The sequence below is a fragment of the Eucyclogobius newberryi genome, unplaced genomic scaffold (genome assembly GCF_026437365.1).
Source record: "Eucyclogobius newberryi isolate DKJ021-1_F unplaced genomic scaffold, fEucNew1.0.hap1 SCAF_21, whole genome shotgun sequence".
Classification (NCBI taxonomy): domain Eukaryota; kingdom Metazoa; phylum Chordata; class Actinopteri; order Gobiiformes; family Gobiidae; genus Eucyclogobius; species Eucyclogobius newberryi.
Window position 1 is genome coordinate 8156545 of NW_027315846.1, and position 21189 is coordinate 8177733.

Sequence of the window (21189 nt, forward strand, 5' to 3'; positions counted from 1 at the left end):
CCGTTGGTAAATTGTGAATGTTAAAAATCTGAAATTGTAATGTGTATTTGAGCTTGTAGCCTTTTTATTTTATTTGTTTTTCTTCTGCCACTTAGATTATAGAGTCCATTTCCAAAACAGTATTGTAGGCTACATGTTTTTGATGGTAAAGACAGAATAATAACTGTATTAAGGCAAAATGTTTCAATTTCAATCACTCAATGCACTGTTCACTTTCTGCACTAAAATCTGTGAATTTAAGTGTCAATTTTGAGTGCATAATAAGCATATTTTTTAGTCTTTTTTTTTTCTTTTCTTCAATGCCTGCCCTATTTGATTCTATAAATGTTGTTTTTATCATTGTTCATGGTTTTATGTTGCACAGAATCACCAAAGCAAGTTCCTATGTTTGTGAATTTTCTTCATTGACAATGGCAATAAACCTTTTCTGATTCTGAAAGACCTTTTAAGGGACTCACTTGATTTTAGCAGCTTCCGGCACATGTTTTAGATCCTCACTGAACGTCGTCACTCTCGGGTATTTCTGCCCCAGCACAGTGACCAGGTAATGCAGGAGAGTAATGTTCCTGTGAAACAACTACATTTAGAATAACCTTTGGAGCCTGCGACATAACAAGTACCAAACGGGCTGCGTACCTGTCCGCGCTGGACTTGGTGTCTGCGATCTTGTTGAGGCTGTTGATCTTGAACCCCTGAGCGTTGCCGCGTTGCCCTTTGTTCATGTAGTTTCCGAACGCCAGCACTATTTCCAAAAGACGTTGCAGCGAACCGCTCTTCATCAGCTCTGCAGACGCACGGCTCAGAGCTGGGATACAGAAAAGAGTCATAGTGATGTAAATCTATCTGCTCTGTAGACATCAAAGGCATCATGATAAAAGCACAATAAATAAAACACAACTAAATAAGTACAGATAGAACAAATACATGAAACATATAGAAAAGGTTTAAATATATATTAAATTTACAAAATCAACAAAACACAAAAGCATGAATAAAGGAGGTATAATACAAGGAATTTGTGTTTTTCAGTTTTAAATAGATCTGATTATGTTGTTGTTTTTTAACCATTTTAGTTATTTTAGTTCTTTTAGTTCATTTTAGAGCTGGGATACAGAAAAGAGTCATAGTGATGTAAAACTGTCTGCTCTGTAGTCATAGAAGTCATCATGATGAAGGCACAATAAATAAAACACAATTAGATAAGTACAGATAGAAAAAATACATAAAAAATACATAGCCACAGTTTAAATGTATATTACATTTACACTATCAACAAAACACAAAAGCATGAATAAAGGAGCAATAATACAAGGAGTTTTAAACAGACTATTTATGTATTTTTTTTTAACCATTTTAGTTCTTCTCTACCTTTGACTTTAGGCTTGACCTCCTCCAGTTTTTCTGCAAATTTCTTCTTAAAATGAAGTGACTGTAGCCTCTGTTGGTAGTGGTTTATCCTGAACAGACAAAGAGAGAGAAAAATCAAGTTAATTGGAATTTATTAATTGACAATGGTTTGAGTTTGAACAAGACTTGAATGGCGCTTTTGTTGCAGTAAATGTATTTTATAATAATCTTAAATGTCGTGCTTACTTGCTCATGTCGTATAAAAAGCGGTCGGCTTTGGCCATGCGGTCCAGCTCGTTCTTGTGCTCCTCCAAAAGCTCAATGTCGTTCTTTTCTGGGACAAACTTCAGGAGCTGCGAGAAAGAGACAACACGTTCATACGGGGTAAATATGAATACGTTTAACATTTTAACCAACTCTATCACAGTATTATTCATTAGGAGTCACAGAATAGTTTACTTTTGAGGGTCAATTTAGCATTCTGGTTGCGATTTTCTCGATTTTTGCAATGAGAAAGTCCTGTGATACAGTGTTGTTGAACGTTTTGTATCATATTTGATAAAATACCTGCTCGAGCATGTCTTTGGGCAAGTCCTCGTGTTCGTCCATGGTAAGGATTGCATGTCGAATCTCGTCATTGGTCAACTTCAGTCTGCGCAGAGAAAATGGAATAAGTAAAATCCCCAAAAATAGATAACACAACTTGTTCTGCTTTATTTGCCAGTGTGATTGTAGTACAATATGTTCAAATCACAGTAAACAAGTGCACTTTTACCATATTCCTGATTTTTTTATTTCATTTTATCTATTTTTTTTACTATTTATTGTTTTTGAAACACACAGCAACAAAAATTACATAACATAAAATGACCTATTTAAAGATTTAGGGAAGAAAATTAAATAATGAGAGGAAAAAAATATATTTATACATACATGGATGTACAAATTTAAGTTCACTTATGCGTACATACACACACACACACACACACATTTTCTCTTATGCTTATATTAGAATAATAAATAATACAAATAAATAAAACAAATAGAAAGAATAAGAACAAAAATTGAAAAAAAAATGAAAATTGAAAAAAAAAAGAAAAAAAGAGAAAAAGAAGAGGGGAAAAAAATGGGGGTAGGGCTGAGTAGGACATAGATAATTCAGAATATGTAAAGGATAAGGATTAGCAGAAAGTGAACTAGGTTGCATCTAATGGACATTTTCTCTGACCTTGAGAGCAAAATGTTGCAGTTTTGAGCTCGACGACCATCGATAACCGACAGCTCCTTCACCTTCTTCGCCATCGTTGGCCCCTCCTCCGAATCTTTCTGAAGGCACAAGAGAATGGCGATTGGTCTGACTTGTAAAATCTGCTTCAAAGTCTGTCGTCGTCGTTGTTTGTTGGTTACTGTACCGTCGTTCTCTGATAGGCTGAGAACGTTGTCTGGAACTCTTCTAGATCCAGAGTTTTGAACACCTTGAGGTCGTCTATGTCTTCCCAAATTGTGCCGATCACCTGGTTCTGAAATGATCAATATGCGGTGTCACTGTTGGTCTCCAAGCTCTGACGTTCATACTAGTGTCTCAGTTAAAATGCAGTGTGGGACCAATTAAAAGAGGAGCTCAATGGTGGGCGGAGACTTTGGGCCTGGCTGGAAAATTTCTACTGGAATTAAAGGCTATGAGATTTGTGGCTGGGCGCTCCCTTAGAGATAAGGTGAGGAGCTCGGCCACACGGGGGGAGCTCGGAGTAGAGCCGCTGCTCCTCCACGTCGAGAGGAGCCAGCTGAGGTGGCTCGGGCATCTGTTCCGGATGCCTCCTGGGCGCCTCCCTCAGGAGGTGTTCCGGGCATGTCCCACCGGGAAGAGGCCCCGGGGAAGACCCAGGACACGCTGGAGAGACTATGTCTCTCGGCTGGCCTGGGAACGCCTCGGAGGAGTTAGAGGAAGTGTCTGGGGAGAAGGAAGTCTGGGAGTCCCTGCTCAGACTGCTGCCCCCGCGACCCGGCCCCGGATAAAGCGGCAGAAGATGGATGGATGGAGATTTGTATTGAACAAAACATAAGATTAAATTCATAAAATCTTTGCTGAGTCTTGGTTGAGGTTCAAGTATGGCACAAAACTTGACTGGACCATACATTTTACCACAAAAGTGCAGAAATCTTACTTTACGCCCTTGTTTGGGGTATTTTTTAGGTGATTTTTTATTTAATTTGGAGCGAGACTAGAACCAACGCACTTGAATGAGGGTGCTTTTGTCGCCCCCAAATGCATTAAAGTACATCAGTAATTTGTAGCTGTAGTTCTAACTTAAAAAAGCAAAAGAAAATCGATTTCTGTCATCTGTTTTACGAGTGACTGCGTTTTGATCGAAGCAGCTTGTTGCCGTTTCGAATCGTACCTGTGGCAGTTTGCTCCAGTTGAACGCCTTCATGGGCTTTGCAGGTTTGGGGACGTTCTTCACTGCGCGCGCAATGGGTGCTCCTGGAGGCGGCGGAGGGGGCGGGACCAACCCAAGTCCTGGAGGTCCACCTGGGGGAGGGGGAGGAGGCGGGGGAGGTGTACCAGAGGAGACGGGACTGACAGGAGTGAGACCACCAGACACGGGAGGTCCACCGGGAACATTAGAGCCCTGCAGACAAAGAAACACATCAGACCTGTAACTTGGGCCTGCTGGTCTCCATGGAGATGAGGCAAAGCAATAACATCTCTATGGAGACGAGCAGGTGGTGGACCCGACTCTTAACATTGGCAATCTGACTTATGGTCTTTGGTAGATAAACTTCTTGTAATATGGCTGGGGTGCAACTTATATTTATATACTTATACTCCGGAGCGACTTATACGTGATATTATTTGTTATTTTCACAATTGCAACTGCATTTCATACTCCAGTGCGACTTATATATGTTTTTTCTTCTTTATTATGCATTTTTTGTCTGGTGCGACTTATACTCCGGTTCGACTTATACTCCAGTGCGACTTATACTCCAGTGCAACTTATATGTTTTTTTTCTTTTTTATTATGCTTTTTTTTTGGGCTGGTGCGACTTATACTCCAGTGCGACTTATATATATATATTTTTTTCTTTAGTATGTATTTTTTTGGCTGGTGCGACTTATACTCCGGTGCGACTTATAGTCCGGAAAATACGGTAAATGTTTGATGTTGATGTTAATGTTTTGTACGCACTGTGCTGACTTGCTGCAGTCTCGTTGACAGTTCGGACAGTTGGTTTTTGGTCTGCTTGTGTTCGTTCGCCTCGCGCTCCAGTTTGTCCTTCAACTTGGTCACCATCTCCAAAATGTCGTCCTTCTCTTTGTTCTTGGCTTCGCACTCGCGCTCTTTACGCTCAAACCACTGTTGCAGGTTCTGTTGCTCTGAGGACAGAACAAGAAGACGCTGGTCACACATTTTTAACATCTAATCATTTCATCTGCGCCTTCTTTCACCAGATCTACCGTTCTTTATTCTTTTTTTTTGTCTTATTTTTGTGTGATGATCATAACATATTGCGCAATTGAATGTTAAAACGCATGATAGTACGAGCTTCTGCAGGTGTGAATTTGTAATACCTTTCCTCATTTTGTCCATTTGCTCTTTCCACTGTTTGACCTGGTCTTCTTCTTCCAACCTGGACACAAAAAATACATTTAAACATGATATATAGAAAATAACCCTGCAAACATGTTCTGAAATGCATTTGAATGGTGCACAGTCAACTAAATTCAAATACTAAAACGTTAATTGCAGCCTTGGTTTGATACGTTGAAATGTTCTTACTTGCGGATGATGTTTTTGACGTTGAAGTCTTCGACTGGAGCGACGTCGGGGTTTTCTCCTTTCTCCGTCTGTAGAACGAGCTGCTGGATGATTCGGTCCAGTAACACCCAGCGCTGACGAGAGGAGCTGTTCTGTTTAGCTGTAACAACACAGTCGTAACAAGGACGTTATACTAAATTATTACAACAATTGTTTTAACCCGGTGAAGTGCTATATAAAACTGAGTGTTATCATCATTGTTATAACTTTTTTTCTGGATTCTTGGTCCATTTAATATAGACAAACACTGTGACAGTATATAAATAAATAATTATATAATTTTAATAGATAACCATACCACTGGAAAATATTACATTGAATCTTATATAGGTGAGTCGGCACAGGATTTCATTTTCGGACTTATTTGGCCTTTAAAAGGTATGTAATTAATTGGTTTTGCAACTTAATAATAACTTAATAACTTAACAAATACAAAAAATGGCAAATACATGGTGAATTTTCTGAATGAAGATTAGAACAACAAAGTTTTTAAGATGATAATTTTTATATAATTACTAAAGAAGACAAAGTTGCGTTTTACGTCACACAAATCAATCATTGAACATTATTCAAACTAAAATAATGACATAATAGAGCAGTGTTTCTCAAGTTGTGATACGTGTACCACTAGTGTTGCCTCTGCAAGTTGAGTCTTTCATTTATTTTTGTTATTCAGAAACATATATATAGTTTATGTCCTCCTTTCTGTTAATCATGAAGAACAATCGTACATGGTTTCGTCTCATTTTAGACCTGGTTTAGTCTCCTTTTACAGAAACTTTAGACCTAATTTAGTCCTGACAAAGTCCTGGTTTGCATCTTGTGTTGTGATGTCAAGTTTATTCTGTTAATTGATAATCTTGATTATTCAAATAACAATATAATAAGAGATTGTCAAGCATTTTTAAAAACAAAGAAAAATAATCCTTTAAAAATGTGCTTTTAAATGTATTTTCTGTTTCTATTTATTCTTAAATGTCTTATTAGTGTACTGGTGTGCTGTCAAGTCTTTCCTTTGCCCCAGGTCACCATAATAAATTATAATTGTATCTAAACTAATCATTGTGACTATTTTAGAAGAAAAATTAAGTCATTTCAGTTCAATCTGTAAACCTATGTATGGAGCTTTTTATGTAGCTGTTTATATCCCAAAAACTTTACTTTTGCATTCAGAAAGTTTGATTTTATGATGATTGGAAAATCAGAATGAAAGAAATTTAAGGTTGTCACTTTTATTTTGTGTCAATAATCACGAATAATCATTATCTCGTGATGTTTCTTCTCACAACAATCGGAACACTAAAATTTGATATCGTGACATCTCTGATCTGTTTGTGTATTATCCAAATCTTGTCTTAGGTGGTGCAAAATGTGAGCAGGACTTACTGGGCATCATGAGGCAGTGCTGCAGCACCGACAGGAAGTGTGGATACATCTCTGTGTGGTTCAGCTTCTTCTTCAGCACCTCAAACATCCCACTGGCACTTTTGGTGTCTACGTGCCCCTGAAGAAATACACATGGTGACAATATTTTACCAAACTGGCCATGCAACAAGCAAACAATTCCATTCATCCATTTACAATTTACACCCAAAATAGTCAAGTTTCACTGTCCAACACATCAAGACAAAATGTTTTTTACATAGTCCAGATTCAGAGAAAAAGCTGTGCAACTTCATCAGCAAAACTGGGCTGTATCAAATTGAATTGTTTGCCTTTACGGACGAAATATTCAAAGAAATATTGGGGAGGTTTTTTTTAAATATGTTTAATGTTTTAACAATCATACAGTATCAATGTGTGTGAACCATTACTCTTTAATGCTGCTTTCACACTAATCCTGAAACTGGACCAGATCGGGACTAAACGAGTTCCAGAACAAGACCAAACCAAGTCCACATGAGGACACCCTTAAAGCTTTGATGGAGAATGTTTTCAAAAACTCTAAAAACTTACTGTATCAAACCATTTGCCAAGTTGGAGTTCATCTTCATTTCTGACTATCTCAAAGTAGTCGAGATGTCTGAAAAAAGAAGAGAGAATCACGGTTAGATTTGGTTTCACACATTCTTTTGTTTGTTGCAGTATTTTACCGTACATGTCTAAAGTGGCGTTCTCATGTGAGCGCAGTTTGTCAATCACCGGCTGAATGCCCAACATCAGAAACTCATATCGCAGGTGGAGCCGAAACTGCAAACTGGTCTGTGGAAATACATGTCATCAAATCTTTAAATATTCAGACACAATTCAAAAAGTAAAAAGCATCGAAAAACCAGATGTAAACAGTGCCGCAACTAAGTATTATTTTAGTAGTGGAATAATGTGTATTGTTGATGAACAGCAGAAATTGTTTGTTCTTTTTTACTTTTAGATTTAATAAAGCCAAACTGAATTTCTGCACCATTAATTACACAGCATATTTCCGTTATAGATAAACATTGTAGAAACCCCATTAAGACCATCCAAAGGAAACCACAGAGTCACACTGACCTCTCCAGGTCTTTTTCCGAGCACGGCGTTTATAAAACCCATGATGGCAGTCTTTAAATTCACTTCGTCTCTGTAACGACCAGTGGATCTGTCCAGGTCATGCACCAGACTCTGGAAACAAAAATAACATCAATACATAACATTTTTGCCATAATGTAAAATAAATTGACCAACAGTTTTATGACAGCAGTACCTGAAAGCGTGTCCTCTCAGAAGCAAACTTCTGGTAGTGTATCATGGCCTCCAGCACTTTCTTATGTCCTCCTGGCACCAGGCAAACGGCCCCGAGGAACTCCAGCACCGACACCTGGGAATTATATCTTTTATTTGTTAGAAATGTCACAAGACCCTACAGCCTTAATAATACTGTAAGATATGGAAAGTATACAAAGCAAAAGTAAAAGTTGTCATTTCGACTGTGGGTACTTTTCTTAACTTTTACTTTTACTTTTACATTTGGGTATCTGTACTTTCTCTTCTCTTCTACATTTTGTCACTGATCTAAAAGGACAAATTACTTTTCTTTATAGATTGAGATAACCTCAAACGGCCGAGGCTTGAGTTCAAGTTCTGGCTTTGAGGAAACAAAAATCTTCTAAATTCTTCAAAATCACTACCTATGAATAGTTAACACCCATAGTAAAAATCAAACCAACCCGGGGCCCTGTGTAAAAATAGCCCTCCCCAGAACTGCCAAAGTTTTATTGATGATTTTACTGAGATGCTTTCAGTCATATGCACAGACTTTGATGGTTTGGTCATTACAGGTGATTTCAATGTGCATGTTGATAATATTTGTGACAGAAACACTAAAGAGCTTGATGCTGATGGGGGTAATATTTCAAATGTTAATGTGATCGATGTTGCTCTGTCTGATCATTTCTGTGTCTTCTTTGACATGTCTGTTTTTCCCAAACCACCGGCTGGTCCTGCAGCTGTACAGAGGAGACACATATGAAATGATAAACTTTGAAAATGTCTCATGTTCTAATGTAAATTACTTGTTGAACTATGTTACATCTAGTGTTTTGAATATTTTGGACGTCATTGCCCCTATGAAGGCTAAAATGATTAAAAATAAGCAGAAGGCGCCGTGGAGAAATGATGATTCGGTCAGGGCACAGAAAAGGGAGTGCCGCTGGGCCGAACGGAAATGGCGCAAGCCAAAGCTCCAGGTTCAAAAAGAGATTTACAGAGAGATGTTGTACATGTACAACCTCATTTTATATAAAACTAGGGAAAGGTATTTTTTCTGAAATAATTGGAAGCTGATTAACAGATTAACAAACCCTCCACTTCACTCTGTTACTGCATCCAACAGATCAGTTTGTGGATGCAAAACAACTTTCTCCAGCTGAACTCAGACAAGACTGAAATCGTCGTCTTTGACCCAAAGAAACAAAGAGAAAGTGTTAGCGGTCACCTCCAGAGTCTCACTCTAAAACCTACAAACCAAGTTAGAAATCTGGGGGTAATAATGGACTCAGACTGGAAATTCAGCTGCCACATAAAATCAATAACATCAGCAGCTTGTTACCATCTAAAAAACATTGCCAAAATCTAAAATATAGTGTCAAAACCAGATTTGGAGAGACTTATCCACGCGTTTGTCTCCAGTAGATTAGACTACTGTAATGGCCTGCTCACTGGCCTCTCCAAACCAGCTGTAAAACAGCTGCAGTACATCCAGAACGCTGCTGCTCGGGTCCTGACTAGAACCAGGAAGTATGATCACATTAGTCCTGTTCTCAGGTCTCTGCACTGGCTCCTGTGGCTCAGAGAATAGACTTTAAAACAGCTCTGCTTGTGTACAAGTCTCTCCATGGCCTAGCACTAAAGTACATCTCGGACATGTTAGTGCCATATGAACCATCTCGGACTCTGAGGACCTCAGGGACCGGCCTCCTGCTGGTGCCCAGAGTCAGGACTAAACATGGACCGGCCTCCTGCTGGTGCCCAGAGTCAGGACTAAACATGGACCGGCCTCCTGCTGGTGCCAGAGTCAGGACTAAACATGGACTGGCCTCCTGCTGGTGCCAGAGTCAGGACTAAACATGGACTGGCCTCCTGCTGGTGCCAGAGTTAGGACTAAACATGGACCGGCCTCCTGCTGGTGCCAGAGTCAGGACTAAACATGGACCGGCCTCCTGCTGGTGCCAGAGTCAGGACTAAACATGGACCGGCCTACTGCTGGTGTTCAGAGTCAGGACTAAACATGGACCGGCCTCCTGCTGGTGCCAGAGTTAGGACTAAACATGGGGAATCTGCGAACATTCTCCCTGAAGATGTGAGACAGGTTCTACTCTGACAATGTTCAAATCCAAGCTAAAAACAGTTTTGTTTAGCTGTGCGTATGTATATATATATATATATATATATATATATATATATATATATATATATATATATATATATATATATTTAAACAGTTGTGATTTCTGTCATTTCTTTGTGATTTGAATGCATTTTATTTTTTTTCCTGCTGTGTGAAGCACTTTGAATTGCCTTGTGTATGAAATGTGCTCTACAAATAAACTTGCCTTGCCTTAACAAAGTCTAAAAGTTCTTCATCCTCTATACTTTTACCCAAGCATGTATATATCATATGTGATACTTTTACTTTTAATTGAGTAAATGTTTTGCTCTGATATCAGTACTTTTAGTATAGTTTACACCTCTTCCCACTCCTTTGAAGACAAACGCATTATTGCAGTTTAATGTAATGTAACATGCATGATGCTCAAATAAACAAACTAAACATAAATATACTGTACCTTTACAGAAAAACAAGACATAATAGAGATCACTTTTACCACTGCCGGTCCACGACTGTCACACACATACTGTTGTTGTTGTTGTTTTTGTGTTAATGGCGGTTGTCAGCCAACTGAAAAGGTGCACCTATCGCCACCCTCTGACATCTTCAGTAGTTGTGCATTTTATGTAGTTGTACGTCTTCAAAGTATGTGTTTTACGCTACACCGTCAAAAAAAAGGAGAAGAATAAAGTCGAAAGTCTAGAGAGTCTAGACGTAGACCTGCAGTGGGTGGCGGTACTGTAACACTTACAACCGCCATAAAACACCAAAGAAGAAGAAGAAGAAGAAGAAGAAGAGAGAGAAAGACAGAGAAGATGGATTTGTCTTCAAAGCCCATGAGATCAAAATGGAAAGGAATCCATATGCTTTATGACCAGCGCAAGTTCAAAGTTCTTCTTCTTCTTCTTCTTCTTCTTCTTCTTCTTCTTCTTCTTCTTCTTCTTCTTCTTCTTCTTCTTCTTCTTCTTCTTCTTCTTCTTCTTCTTCTTCTTCTTCTTCTTCTTCTTCTATGGGGGCTTATGGCGGCTGGTAAGTCTGGCGGTAATGTAACACTTGGATACTAAGAATGAAGTCTACAGCGGAACTCATAGCAATACGGTTCTGCCATTAAACACCAAAGAAGAAGAAGCAATACGGTTAGCGTTGGAATGGGCTGAATCTACTTTACATTGTGGTGGCCTCTGACAGCCTGTTTGCATTGCAAAGCATAAATCTGGGAAGTCGGATTGCAGAGAGTATGTTCTATATAGCATCTTCTGTCTGATGCACTCAGGATGTGAGGGTTTCCTTCATTTGGGTTCCTGAACACGTGCGGGTGGAGGGTAACGAAGTGGCTGATTCACTGGCTTAAAATCCCCTCAATTGATGTGATGGTTGAGTTAAGCAAATCTGAAATAAAGCCTATTATTAAGAGTCATGTACATAAACTTTGGCAGGAATTTTGGAATTGTGATACTGGATGGCATCTCTATCAGAGACAGTGTTGGTCCATGCAGATCCATGGGCAGGAACGCGGGGTGGAAAGAGACACTCAATTGGTCGCTGAGTAGAATAGGCAAACATCATACATACAAGAACCTCCTCTCTCTTTCTCACCTCTCTCTTTCTCCTCTCTTTCTCTTTCCTCTCTCTTTCTCTCTTTCCTTAAAAAAAATATGGTATAGCGTAAAACACATACTTTGAAGATGTGGAACTACAGTAGGTGGTGGTAAATGCACCTTTTTCAGTTAGCCGCTCTCTCAAAACACTCATCAGATACACATTTCTTTATATAAAACCAACAACGCCAGGGCATGTAACATACCCAACATACACAGCGCAATAAGGCGCACAGGTTCGTCCACTTTGATTAAAAAGGAGGCCATTCAGCTAGTTACAGTAATGTATTACTTAAATATCTTAAATACTTTGTTCCTGGTTTCAGATATAAACATATAAAGAGTCATTTGAGTTCATTGGTTGTATATATTGCTCACTCTCGTTGCACATCCTTTGGTTTGAAATAAACGACATGGGAGCCCACACAGAGGGGCCAAGCAGCATGAGAAAGGCAAGGCAGCGACGGCCGGTGGCTCAACCCCAAAGCGCCATGTAAAGGCTTGTGAACGCGCACCCTTGACCGCATCGTAGCCGGCATCAAATCAAGCAATGTTTTGAATCTTAAACGTTATATACCAGGCATTCATAAAGGTTTTATCTGTCCAAAATGCTAAAATAACCTGAAATAAAGTCAAACTAAAATAACTGGATAGGAACCTCACTTTGCGCTACTTTTTAATACATTCTTTGACATTTGTTCTGTACCTTAGTCTTGAGGTTTTCCGCGGCCAGACTCTGAGCGATGATGTTGATGCTCTCGCAGTGTCCCAGGACGTGCGCTCGCCCTTGGGTGTTGTTCATGAGCGCGTTGATGCAGCCGATCAGAGACGTGTGAATGTTCGACTCCGAGGTCTCGTAGTCCATGTTCTTCAGGAAGTTCAGGAGACAAGACAAGCCGTCCAGCTCAATGAAGCGGGTCACAAACCTGCACAGGGACATGTTTTTTAGAACAGATCAGGAATACAATTACAAATACAACAAATATTCAGTTTTGATGTATATTTTAGAACTTAAACTTATGTGTTGATGTGTAGAAAGCTCTGATTACTTTCTATAAATCAGACAAGCCTTCATCTGGATTTGGTGTTTGCACTCCATCTACTGGCAGCAGAGGGAATTACCCATTGGAAAAAAATAAAATAAAATAAAATGACCTTGCTCCTGACATGACGTTGTAATTAACAGGTTTTGATGTCAGAAATGCTGCCTGCTGATAATTAATGGACTTAAAAATAGACAACATAGTAATCAAGATAAATAAAACAAGTGTGAATTAAGCTAAACAGAATTCCAGGTATGTTTTTGGTGCGTGAACAATGTTATAACTTGATAAAAAGCTCAATTTTGAGGCAATTTTGCATAATGTGTCCTTTGATGGACGTCCTTCCTGTTGCACTCAGGCACGATAATAGATGGTGACGAGTCTTGCCCAAAAGCAAGTGTTATGGGTGAGATTTGAACTTGCTACCTCCTGGTGAGAGGACTAATGCTTACCGACAATGCCACTGTCACCCAACATAATGTAACAATCAACAAATAAAACTGGTTCAAAGGAGGAACAGTAAACCAGAACGATACAGAAAATGTGTTGTTTATGTAGGGCCTAGTCTGATAATGCTATTTGTGGTCATGGCCTTGGTAAAACATTAACGTACCTCATTGGCTGTGTCCTCAGTGCAGTCTTCAAACCCTCCACCGTTTTATGCCTGCTATTGTCCTCCTCTGCATCCAAAGCCACAAAGGTCCTCCTCTAAATAAAGAAGGTTGCAGGTTCAAGTTGCCCTTTGTTTTGTGGGGTATCAGCATTCATATTTTTGTAACATTTGTTACTCACCGAAGCCATATTTAGACGGTCAATGTAGTGGTCAGGCCATCGAGTGGCCCCTTTGTCCTCCTCTGCTTCCTGTAAAACACATCAGCGTTTAATAGAAGGTCAAACGTGTCAGTCCTGAAAGCTCTAAAAAAACAAACAAAAACACTCGGTTTTAAAGAGAAAGGCAAAGACCAATGCATAGTGAAATCTGGTGATAAGTGGCCTTGACAATGCCTGTTTGTATCAGGGTTGGGCCTGTACAACTATGTTATTCATCACATGCCTATTACCTTTGTAAACGTATACTAAAAGTCTAACTATGTTCTAGTTAATAGATATATATTTTTAAAGCATCTAGCTGTACCATATTTTTGACTCAAGAATAGCTGACATTTTTGTTTAGTAAAGTATCTCTCCCTTACACAGTCAGTCTACCTCAGGGCAGCTGTGGCAACAACAGTTTCATAAAGCAGCATTATTATTATTATAAAGATGTCTGTGTTCTGAAGGCTTTATTGGACAGAGCAGCTGAGTGTGAAATGGGGAGAGAGAGAGAGACAGTCCTGGAGTTACAACATGTGAAACACCTTAAAGCCCAACTGTCCCTATTATTATTATTATTATTAATACATGCTAAACCACAAGGGCTGTATTTTAATGCAAATACACAGTGTTTACTGTTCATTGGAGCTACTATGGGGCTAAAGCATAAATTCATCCAGACAGTACTTCCTAAATACCTCCTACTACCTCCCTGGTCTATCTGCATTACAGCCTCAATCACTTACCGATACTTCTCTGGGACTTTATTTACACGCACCATCTTCTATAATACGATTAATTTTGCAAATAAATTCAATAAACAATTTCTTGCACCTCACACATGCCTGTAGAGTCGTAGCTCACAAAGGTCGGCAGTTCAACCCAAGCTCATACTTCTTGTAGTGTCCTTGAGCAAGACACTTCACTTACTTACTTACTTACTTACTTGGCCCATGTAACACCAACAACCAGTAAATATGTGTATATCATCATCATATCATGTGTTTGGGGACTGTTTTGTTGTTCAAAGATATTGGTCTGAGAGCGATCCAGATTGTTTTCCACACTGACATTCCACTGGACTCCTGAACAATAGTTGGACCTCAAAACTCCAGCCATGGACACAATAAATGGATACTTTTGGAGCTTAATGTGCTTCTGGCTGCAGGGAAGAAGGCCACCGCAAAAACTTGGACGACACAAACTGAACCAACACCATAATTGCCATTTGAAAAATTACAAAAAATTACATTCGGATTGAATTTGACCAAACTTTGGACAAAAATGAGATCACGATGTCGAACTACATGAGAATAGAGTGTTTATTTTTCCATTATTATTATTAGTAGTAGTATCTTGCTTTACGCTAGCTGTTTTTTTATTTATTTATTTATTTATTTATTTTTTATTTTTTGTTTTTTATTTTTTACTTTATTTATCCCCTCCATCCCTTGTTGGGAAATGAGAGGTTTTGTCAATATGAGTTTTTGTTTATAAGAGGTTTTGTTTATAAGAGAGTTCTTCTATTGAGAGTGTTTTTTAAACTTTCTATAAATTATCTGTTCTTTTCCTCTGTATCTACCTGCGTTGCAACAATGAAATTTCCCCAATAAAGGAATATCTCATCTTATGTTAAGGACAATGTAAAACTGTGTGTATGCTTTATCTCTGTGTCTTATTTTTGAAATATGTTCCTTTTATGTTGATTAAAAAGCTGGGAAAAAAATGAATGATTTAAAAAAAGTAAAAAACTGTTCTTACCATCCTCTCGCTGCAGTAAATTTGCCATTTCTTCTCAGCTGGCAGTGCAAACATGCGTGCCCTGTGCTCCTCGGAGAGATCCAACTCATCCTGAAGAAAGAGAGGTCAAATACATCGCACACCTCTTACATGTAACTAAACTGTTCAAATCCTGCATGTGTGACACTCACCACCAGCTCCGTGAAGCGGGCGTCCAGCTCCTGTTCGGAGGGCCCCAGTCGCAGCTCCGTGAGGGCGATGGCATTGTCGTGGCCCTGCTGCTGCTGCTGCTGCTCCCGGCCTTTGAAACAGCACGAAAATATGGAGTAAAACGTGCCCTCCTCATGCTGCTTCCCGTGGGACGCCATCTTCCCTCTGCTGCCTCCACGGAAGAAGGGAAAGAGTCAGATATTGTATTGAAACGTTAATCCGAGGTGGAAGAAGAGCAGATATGGACCACAAGCTGCAATCAAAGACTCTAGCTAAACACATTTGAGGGGAAAACCTATTCATTTGTCCACATTATAGGAGCTGAGTGTCTGGAGTATAGGGTTTTACAGTACTGGAATTTCACACTTAATTTCGATACGGAATAAGCTTGATACTCAATACCACAATGACAGTAAAAACACTATTTTTTTTACATTAGACTGTAATTTTCAGGCCAAACTAAAATACTAAAATAGTACTATTCAATAGCACCATGCTGTCTAATACTAATTCTTAAAATGCTCAAGATTATTTAAAAACTGTTCAGGAAAAGTTGCATTTTGTCCCGTTATTGTGACTTTTTGTTAGCATTGTTATGTTCCAATGAGTATTTGGTTTCGATACTAGTTTTAGCACTGATTAGTATGTTTTTTGACAGTTCTTCTCTGGAGTTCTCCTGGTTCTCGCTGGATGCTGACTGTGATGCTGGACGCAGAAGAGGTACAATGTGAGTGGAGTCTTTTGTCCTGAGAGCTGTTACTCCCGTCGAACTGTAATGATGCACAATCTGCTGGTTCTACTTGACAAATCCTCCTGCAAAGTTCAGACAGTTAGATCTATCTTGCCTCCTGAAAAGCTACTAGGCCAAATATGTTCCAACTCCTGTTTAAATGAACAAAACACAAATAATGCTAATGGAATATTAGCAATAATAGTGGCAATAATATTTTGAATTATTTGCTGGCTGTTGCTCTGTTATAAAACTCAAGCCAACATTGATGGACATTTAGCCCTGTAAATATAATTATATTGACTTATCATTCATGAAGTGATGGATGAAACAATATTTTGGGGCTTTTCTTTGCACTGGTGGTGACATTTTTGTTCTTTTTTTTGTAATAGGATAAGATTTAAGCTGTCAAACTGTATGACTCATTACAGACACTACAACTGCTGTATTTTTTACAAGATTTTACTTTAAAAAGGGGTTAACGGGAAGCAATATTATCTTTTATGATATTTTCTATAGCAAAATATCAGACTTGAATATGTTTTTTATCGTGACAAAGTCTACAAACACTTAGAAATGGTTGCTATTAAGTATAACAACAACTATGACAATGAAAACCAACCCAGGCGATGACAAGGTTCATTCAAAATCTGATTTACGGCAGCTTGCTTAATTGTTCCCTGTTCCTTGTTCCTTTAGCCTTTTTACTTGTTTCTTGTCATAGCCACTGCCCTGCGCGCTGTCATCGCATTAAAACACGTCATAGTTGTGGAGGAACATACAACAAAAGGCTATTATGAACACTACATAAACTACAAGAAGAGGATCACTGCTTATTAAGGTCTGACTTTCCGGACTCAACTTGACAAATGACGCTTGAAACTGAGAATCAATCAATCCTTTTTTCCGTGTACATTTCATTAAACCCAGGTTCGGATTACTGAGCCGATAGAGAGAGCCTCCTGTGACGTTTATCAGTGGAAGAAGGCTACGGACTTGATGGACAGGTTGGTCTGGACACGCCTCATCATGAGGGGGCGAACGACCTGACCCGCATCAGCTGAAGGCCCGATTTCTCCTCTGTAAATCACTTCTTCGCTTGAGGGAAGAGCGTTATCCCAGAATCTCACTCGAAGCATGCGCCAAAGCTGGATCAGTGACATTGCAAATAACCACAGATATCATAAATAAAGAAAAAGAAATAGAGTAAAATTAAAAGAAATAGAAAGAAAGAAATATATGGCCTACTAAAACGCATTAAAATACTGGTGTTGTTTTCGGTTTGAATTCATTTTTATGTATCAATGTTACTTAATTCGTTTGTTTGTTTTTAATTGATTGTTTTTTGTTTTTTTGTTGTTGTCATTTTGTGTGTTTTAGTTTTTGCAACTGTATTGTTATGTTAATTGTTTTGTTGTTGTTTTAAAAATAATAATAATAATTTAAAAAAAAAATTATAATAACTACAAATAACTATAAGCTCTGTGAAAAGAGTAAATGACAACTGTTGATCTGATTAAAGACGAGAAAGTAACTAAAACGGGAATATTGATTTTAATATTGATGATCTGGTTTGGGTCATTTTGGTTAAGTTCTGGTGGAATCCCTGGTGTTTGGAACTCATCAGAACTGGTTTAACTTAAGTTTATTCTAGAATTGCAGCTTGTTTAGTGCTACAACTGATTTATTTTCCACATTGGCGTTTCCGTGTTCCTAAATGTTGGAAGAATCTGCGTCAGTGGCTTTCCTCTTTTCGTCCGAAACGTAAATGAATGTCGTCCTGTAATTTGCGATTCATATTTAGATGAAATAAGACACTTTTGTTTACACAGATGCTCAGCTTTTCCATACACACATAACGTGCTTTCATTTTACTTCAAGGTGCACCGTGCAGCTTTTCTCATGAAGATTAAATGTCCTACAGTCTGAATTAAACCTATTTTAAGTCATTAATACTAGAACAGGTTTGCCTCCATGGACATTATACAGTATAAGTGGGACATTTCAAGCAATAACATCATGTAATTCTTGTATTATTATATTGTTTAAAGGAGTGTGTTTGCAAGTTACAAGTTTAGGCATACAACAACAAAGTTGATATACCGGTACAGTATATATTATATGCATAAACGTATCAGGTATCTTCACAAATAATACTTTCTTTGGGCTGATATTAACGTTACAGTGTCTTGTTGCTGGACAGGCTGGAACTTCATCCAAAATGACTAAAATGTTGTCGAACAATTTTCCTTTTTTTTAACTATTTATTGTTTTTGAAACACAAACACAAAATGACCCATTTAAAGATTTAGGGAAGAAAATTAAATAATGAGAGGAAAAATATTTATACATACATGGATGTACAAATTTACACATACATTTTCTCTTATGCTTATATTAGAATAATAAATAATACAAATAAATAAAACAAATAAGAAGAAAATAAGAAGAAAAAAAACAAAAATAAATTAAAAATAAAATAAGAAAATAAGAAGAAAATAAGAGAAAATAAAAAAATAAAATAAAAAAGGGGGGCAGGGCTGAGTAGGACATAGCGAATTCAAAATATGTAAAGGATAAGGGTTAGCAGATAGTGAACTAGGTTGCATCTAATGGAAAAAAAGGGGTTAAAGCATCTTATGGCAAGAAGTATGAGTCCCATTTTGTCCATTGCTTTTTGAATTTGTCCATTTTCAAGTTGAGTCTGGCGGTTATTTTTTCCATGTTGCGTATGTCACTTATGTCAACAATTTTCCATTTCATTGTTTTCTGTCCTTTTGCGCGGTCAAACCCTTACACTCTCCTCGTGTGGAGTATATTAACCGTACTGAAGCACTAATTTGTTTATTTAAAGACCTCCCTCTCTCTGGGCCCAGTCAATGCTTTTACATAACCGCAAGTCAATTAAATGGATGCGCGCTGCCAGGCTCAATACTAATCAGCCGCTCATGTGAACACGCTTTACGCCGACTTTAGCGCTCCACTGTGAGGTTCAACCCTGGTTTATTTATGACTTTTCTCTGGTTTAGAGTTTGTATAATCCTGGTTTAGTCCGGGTTGAGGCCTGGATTACACCCTTTAACACAACATTCAATCTAATCTTGGTTTTAAATAGTCCCAATTTAGGTGTACATTGGTCATTCAGAGCCAGAAAAGTCAATAAACAAAGTCAGAAACTAGGAACTTGTTTTTTCATTAAGGCAAAACGCACAACAAAGAAGAATTGTTCATTGTTTCGTAATGTATTTACGATGTTAAATGTTCAAGTTAAAGGTAAAACAATTGTAATCGTCAGTCAATGATCTGCTTGTGTTATTTTAATCCTCTCTTTCAGTATAAGCATTTGGTTTGGAGCAGAATTAAGAACTTTTCGGGGTAAAATTGTAATGTTTAAAAGTCTGTCTTGTTCAAGTTCAAGAAATTAATATTAGGATTGTATTTGTTTTTTAAAAAAGAAAGAGAAATTGAATCAAAAATTGTGATTGATCAATATTTTTCCTCATATTGCCCCATAGTTATCTGGGTTTCAGATGCAGTCACAACATCCTAATGACAAAATGACCATGGTACTATTTTGGATTGTTTGGGTAAATATATTTTAATAGCAGTATTTTTTTCTCTTATATATCTCTCGTATATTAAAACATGTTCCGGGGGCGTGACATCACCTCTTCGGAGGATAAAAAACGTCCGATACATGGATTGTTGTCGTGACGGTTTTCCCACAGTCACATGTTTTCCCTGTGGCCTCGAGGCGCGCGGCCGAAGGTCAAAGGGCACGGATCGGTGGCACAACAGTGGAGCGGAAACATCAAGGACGGCAAATATCTGTAAATGTGTGGTTTTCACGGGCAAAAACAAATCTATCGGAGAGAGCTGCGCTGTAACGAGAGCAATAAACCATAAATACAGTATTATATTTTGTAGTTCTCCAGCTAACGAGAAGTGGTTATTATTATTGTTATATAGAAATGATTATTGTTATTATTTATCAATTAGTCGACTAGTAAACGGATAATTTCTAGATTTTTAAGATATATTTTTGAGCAAATAAAGGTTGGAATATGGGGATTTACCATATTTACACATGTATTTTGGACATTCTGATTTATTTATGCTACTGTCTTTGTTATAAAAGGTGTGTTTTACAGCCTGTAAAGTCCAGATAATTATGATGATTACTGATATAATATTATAAGTATTTCTTATAGACTTTGATCTATCTTGGCTAATATTTAGACTCATTTTTGTACATAATTTAGTGTGAAATTCATGATTGTCGCAATTTCAGAACAACACACAGTCATATTCTAAATGTACAGACAAAACACTTAAACCCAAGGACAATTTGGTTAGAACTGAGCTTATACCTCCCTTTATTTTCTCATAAACATTCATAAACTTCTGCTTTTATTCTTATGGTTTGAACCTGTAAGATCTTTAGGATACTTTGCCCATGCTACAAGATTATTCTGGTTTCATATAATCACGTTCAAGCCAAATTTGTAGTAATAGTAGAAATCAAAATTAGAATAGTCATTGAGTTGGAGTGAGTTTATTCAAATTATCATTAACGCCACAATTGCCATATTTATGAATGACAATCCAAGCAAATGTCTCAGCAGAGCCCGGTGCTATTGTTTGGATGAAGGAGAACATAGTACATTTACACGCTCCACTCTCCAGCGCTGACACTAAATCACCTGCACACACCTCGCCTTGAAAGCTTCTCTCCAAACACAGGTGTGAACCAGATTTCTCAGCATTGAAAACACAACACAATGATTAATGTACTCACTCCTCTGTTTTCTCACCACGCAACTGTGAAAAATGGCACCGCGCAATTGTATGGAGTGTTTTACAATACACCAGTTGTTCTGAACGGTGTGATAAAGTGACAAGCGGTGACTAAATGCTCCTGCTGTAACGGAAACACCTAAACCTTCAATCAGATGATAATCCACAGATATGATTCAATGTGATTAGTTGTGATCGTGATTAATAATAAATCCAGTGTTGTATTTAGATTTTTCTTTTTTTTACTGAACCTCTAGTAACAGTATCATCTTTTAAATGATTT

At 38.0% G+C, this 21189-nt stretch overlaps 1 protein-coding gene across 1 annotated transcript in view; it reads right to left on the minus strand.

Annotated features, from left to right (window-relative positions):
• Nucleotides 1-15577, minus strand: part of LOC140371106 (disheveled-associated activator of morphogenesis 1-like) — a 19954-nt gene extending 4377 nt beyond the window's left edge. Inside the window, exons 1-21 of the mRNA XM_072458406.1 lie at nt 15361-15577; nt 15191-15280; nt 13409-13477; nt 13230-13324; nt 12280-12499; nt 7852-7965; nt 7659-7769; nt 7267-7370; nt 7125-7191; nt 6555-6672; nt 5130-5268; nt 4922-4980; nt 4539-4726; nt 3747-3977; nt 2760-2867; nt 2576-2673; nt 1915-1999; nt 1594-1700; nt 1369-1457; nt 637-805; nt 459-566 (exon numbers count right to left, since the gene is read on the minus strand). Of these exons, the coding sequence (XP_072314507.1) occupies nt 459-566; nt 637-805; nt 1369-1457; nt 1594-1700; nt 1915-1999; nt 2576-2673; nt 2760-2867; nt 3747-3977; nt 4539-4726; nt 4922-4980; nt 5130-5268; nt 6555-6672; nt 7125-7191; nt 7267-7370; nt 7659-7769; nt 7852-7965; nt 12280-12499; nt 13230-13324; nt 13409-13477; nt 15191-15280; nt 15361-15537 (2546 nt within the window). The 5' untranslated portion in view covers nt 15538-15577. The remainder of the gene's footprint in view (nt 1-458; nt 567-636; nt 806-1368; nt 1458-1593; nt 1701-1914; nt 2000-2575; nt 2674-2759; nt 2868-3746; nt 3978-4538; nt 4727-4921; nt 4981-5129; nt 5269-6554; nt 6673-7124; nt 7192-7266; nt 7371-7658; nt 7770-7851; nt 7966-12279; nt 12500-13229; nt 13325-13408; nt 13478-15190; nt 15281-15360) is intronic.
• Nucleotides 15578-21189: the final 5612 nt, after the last annotated feature.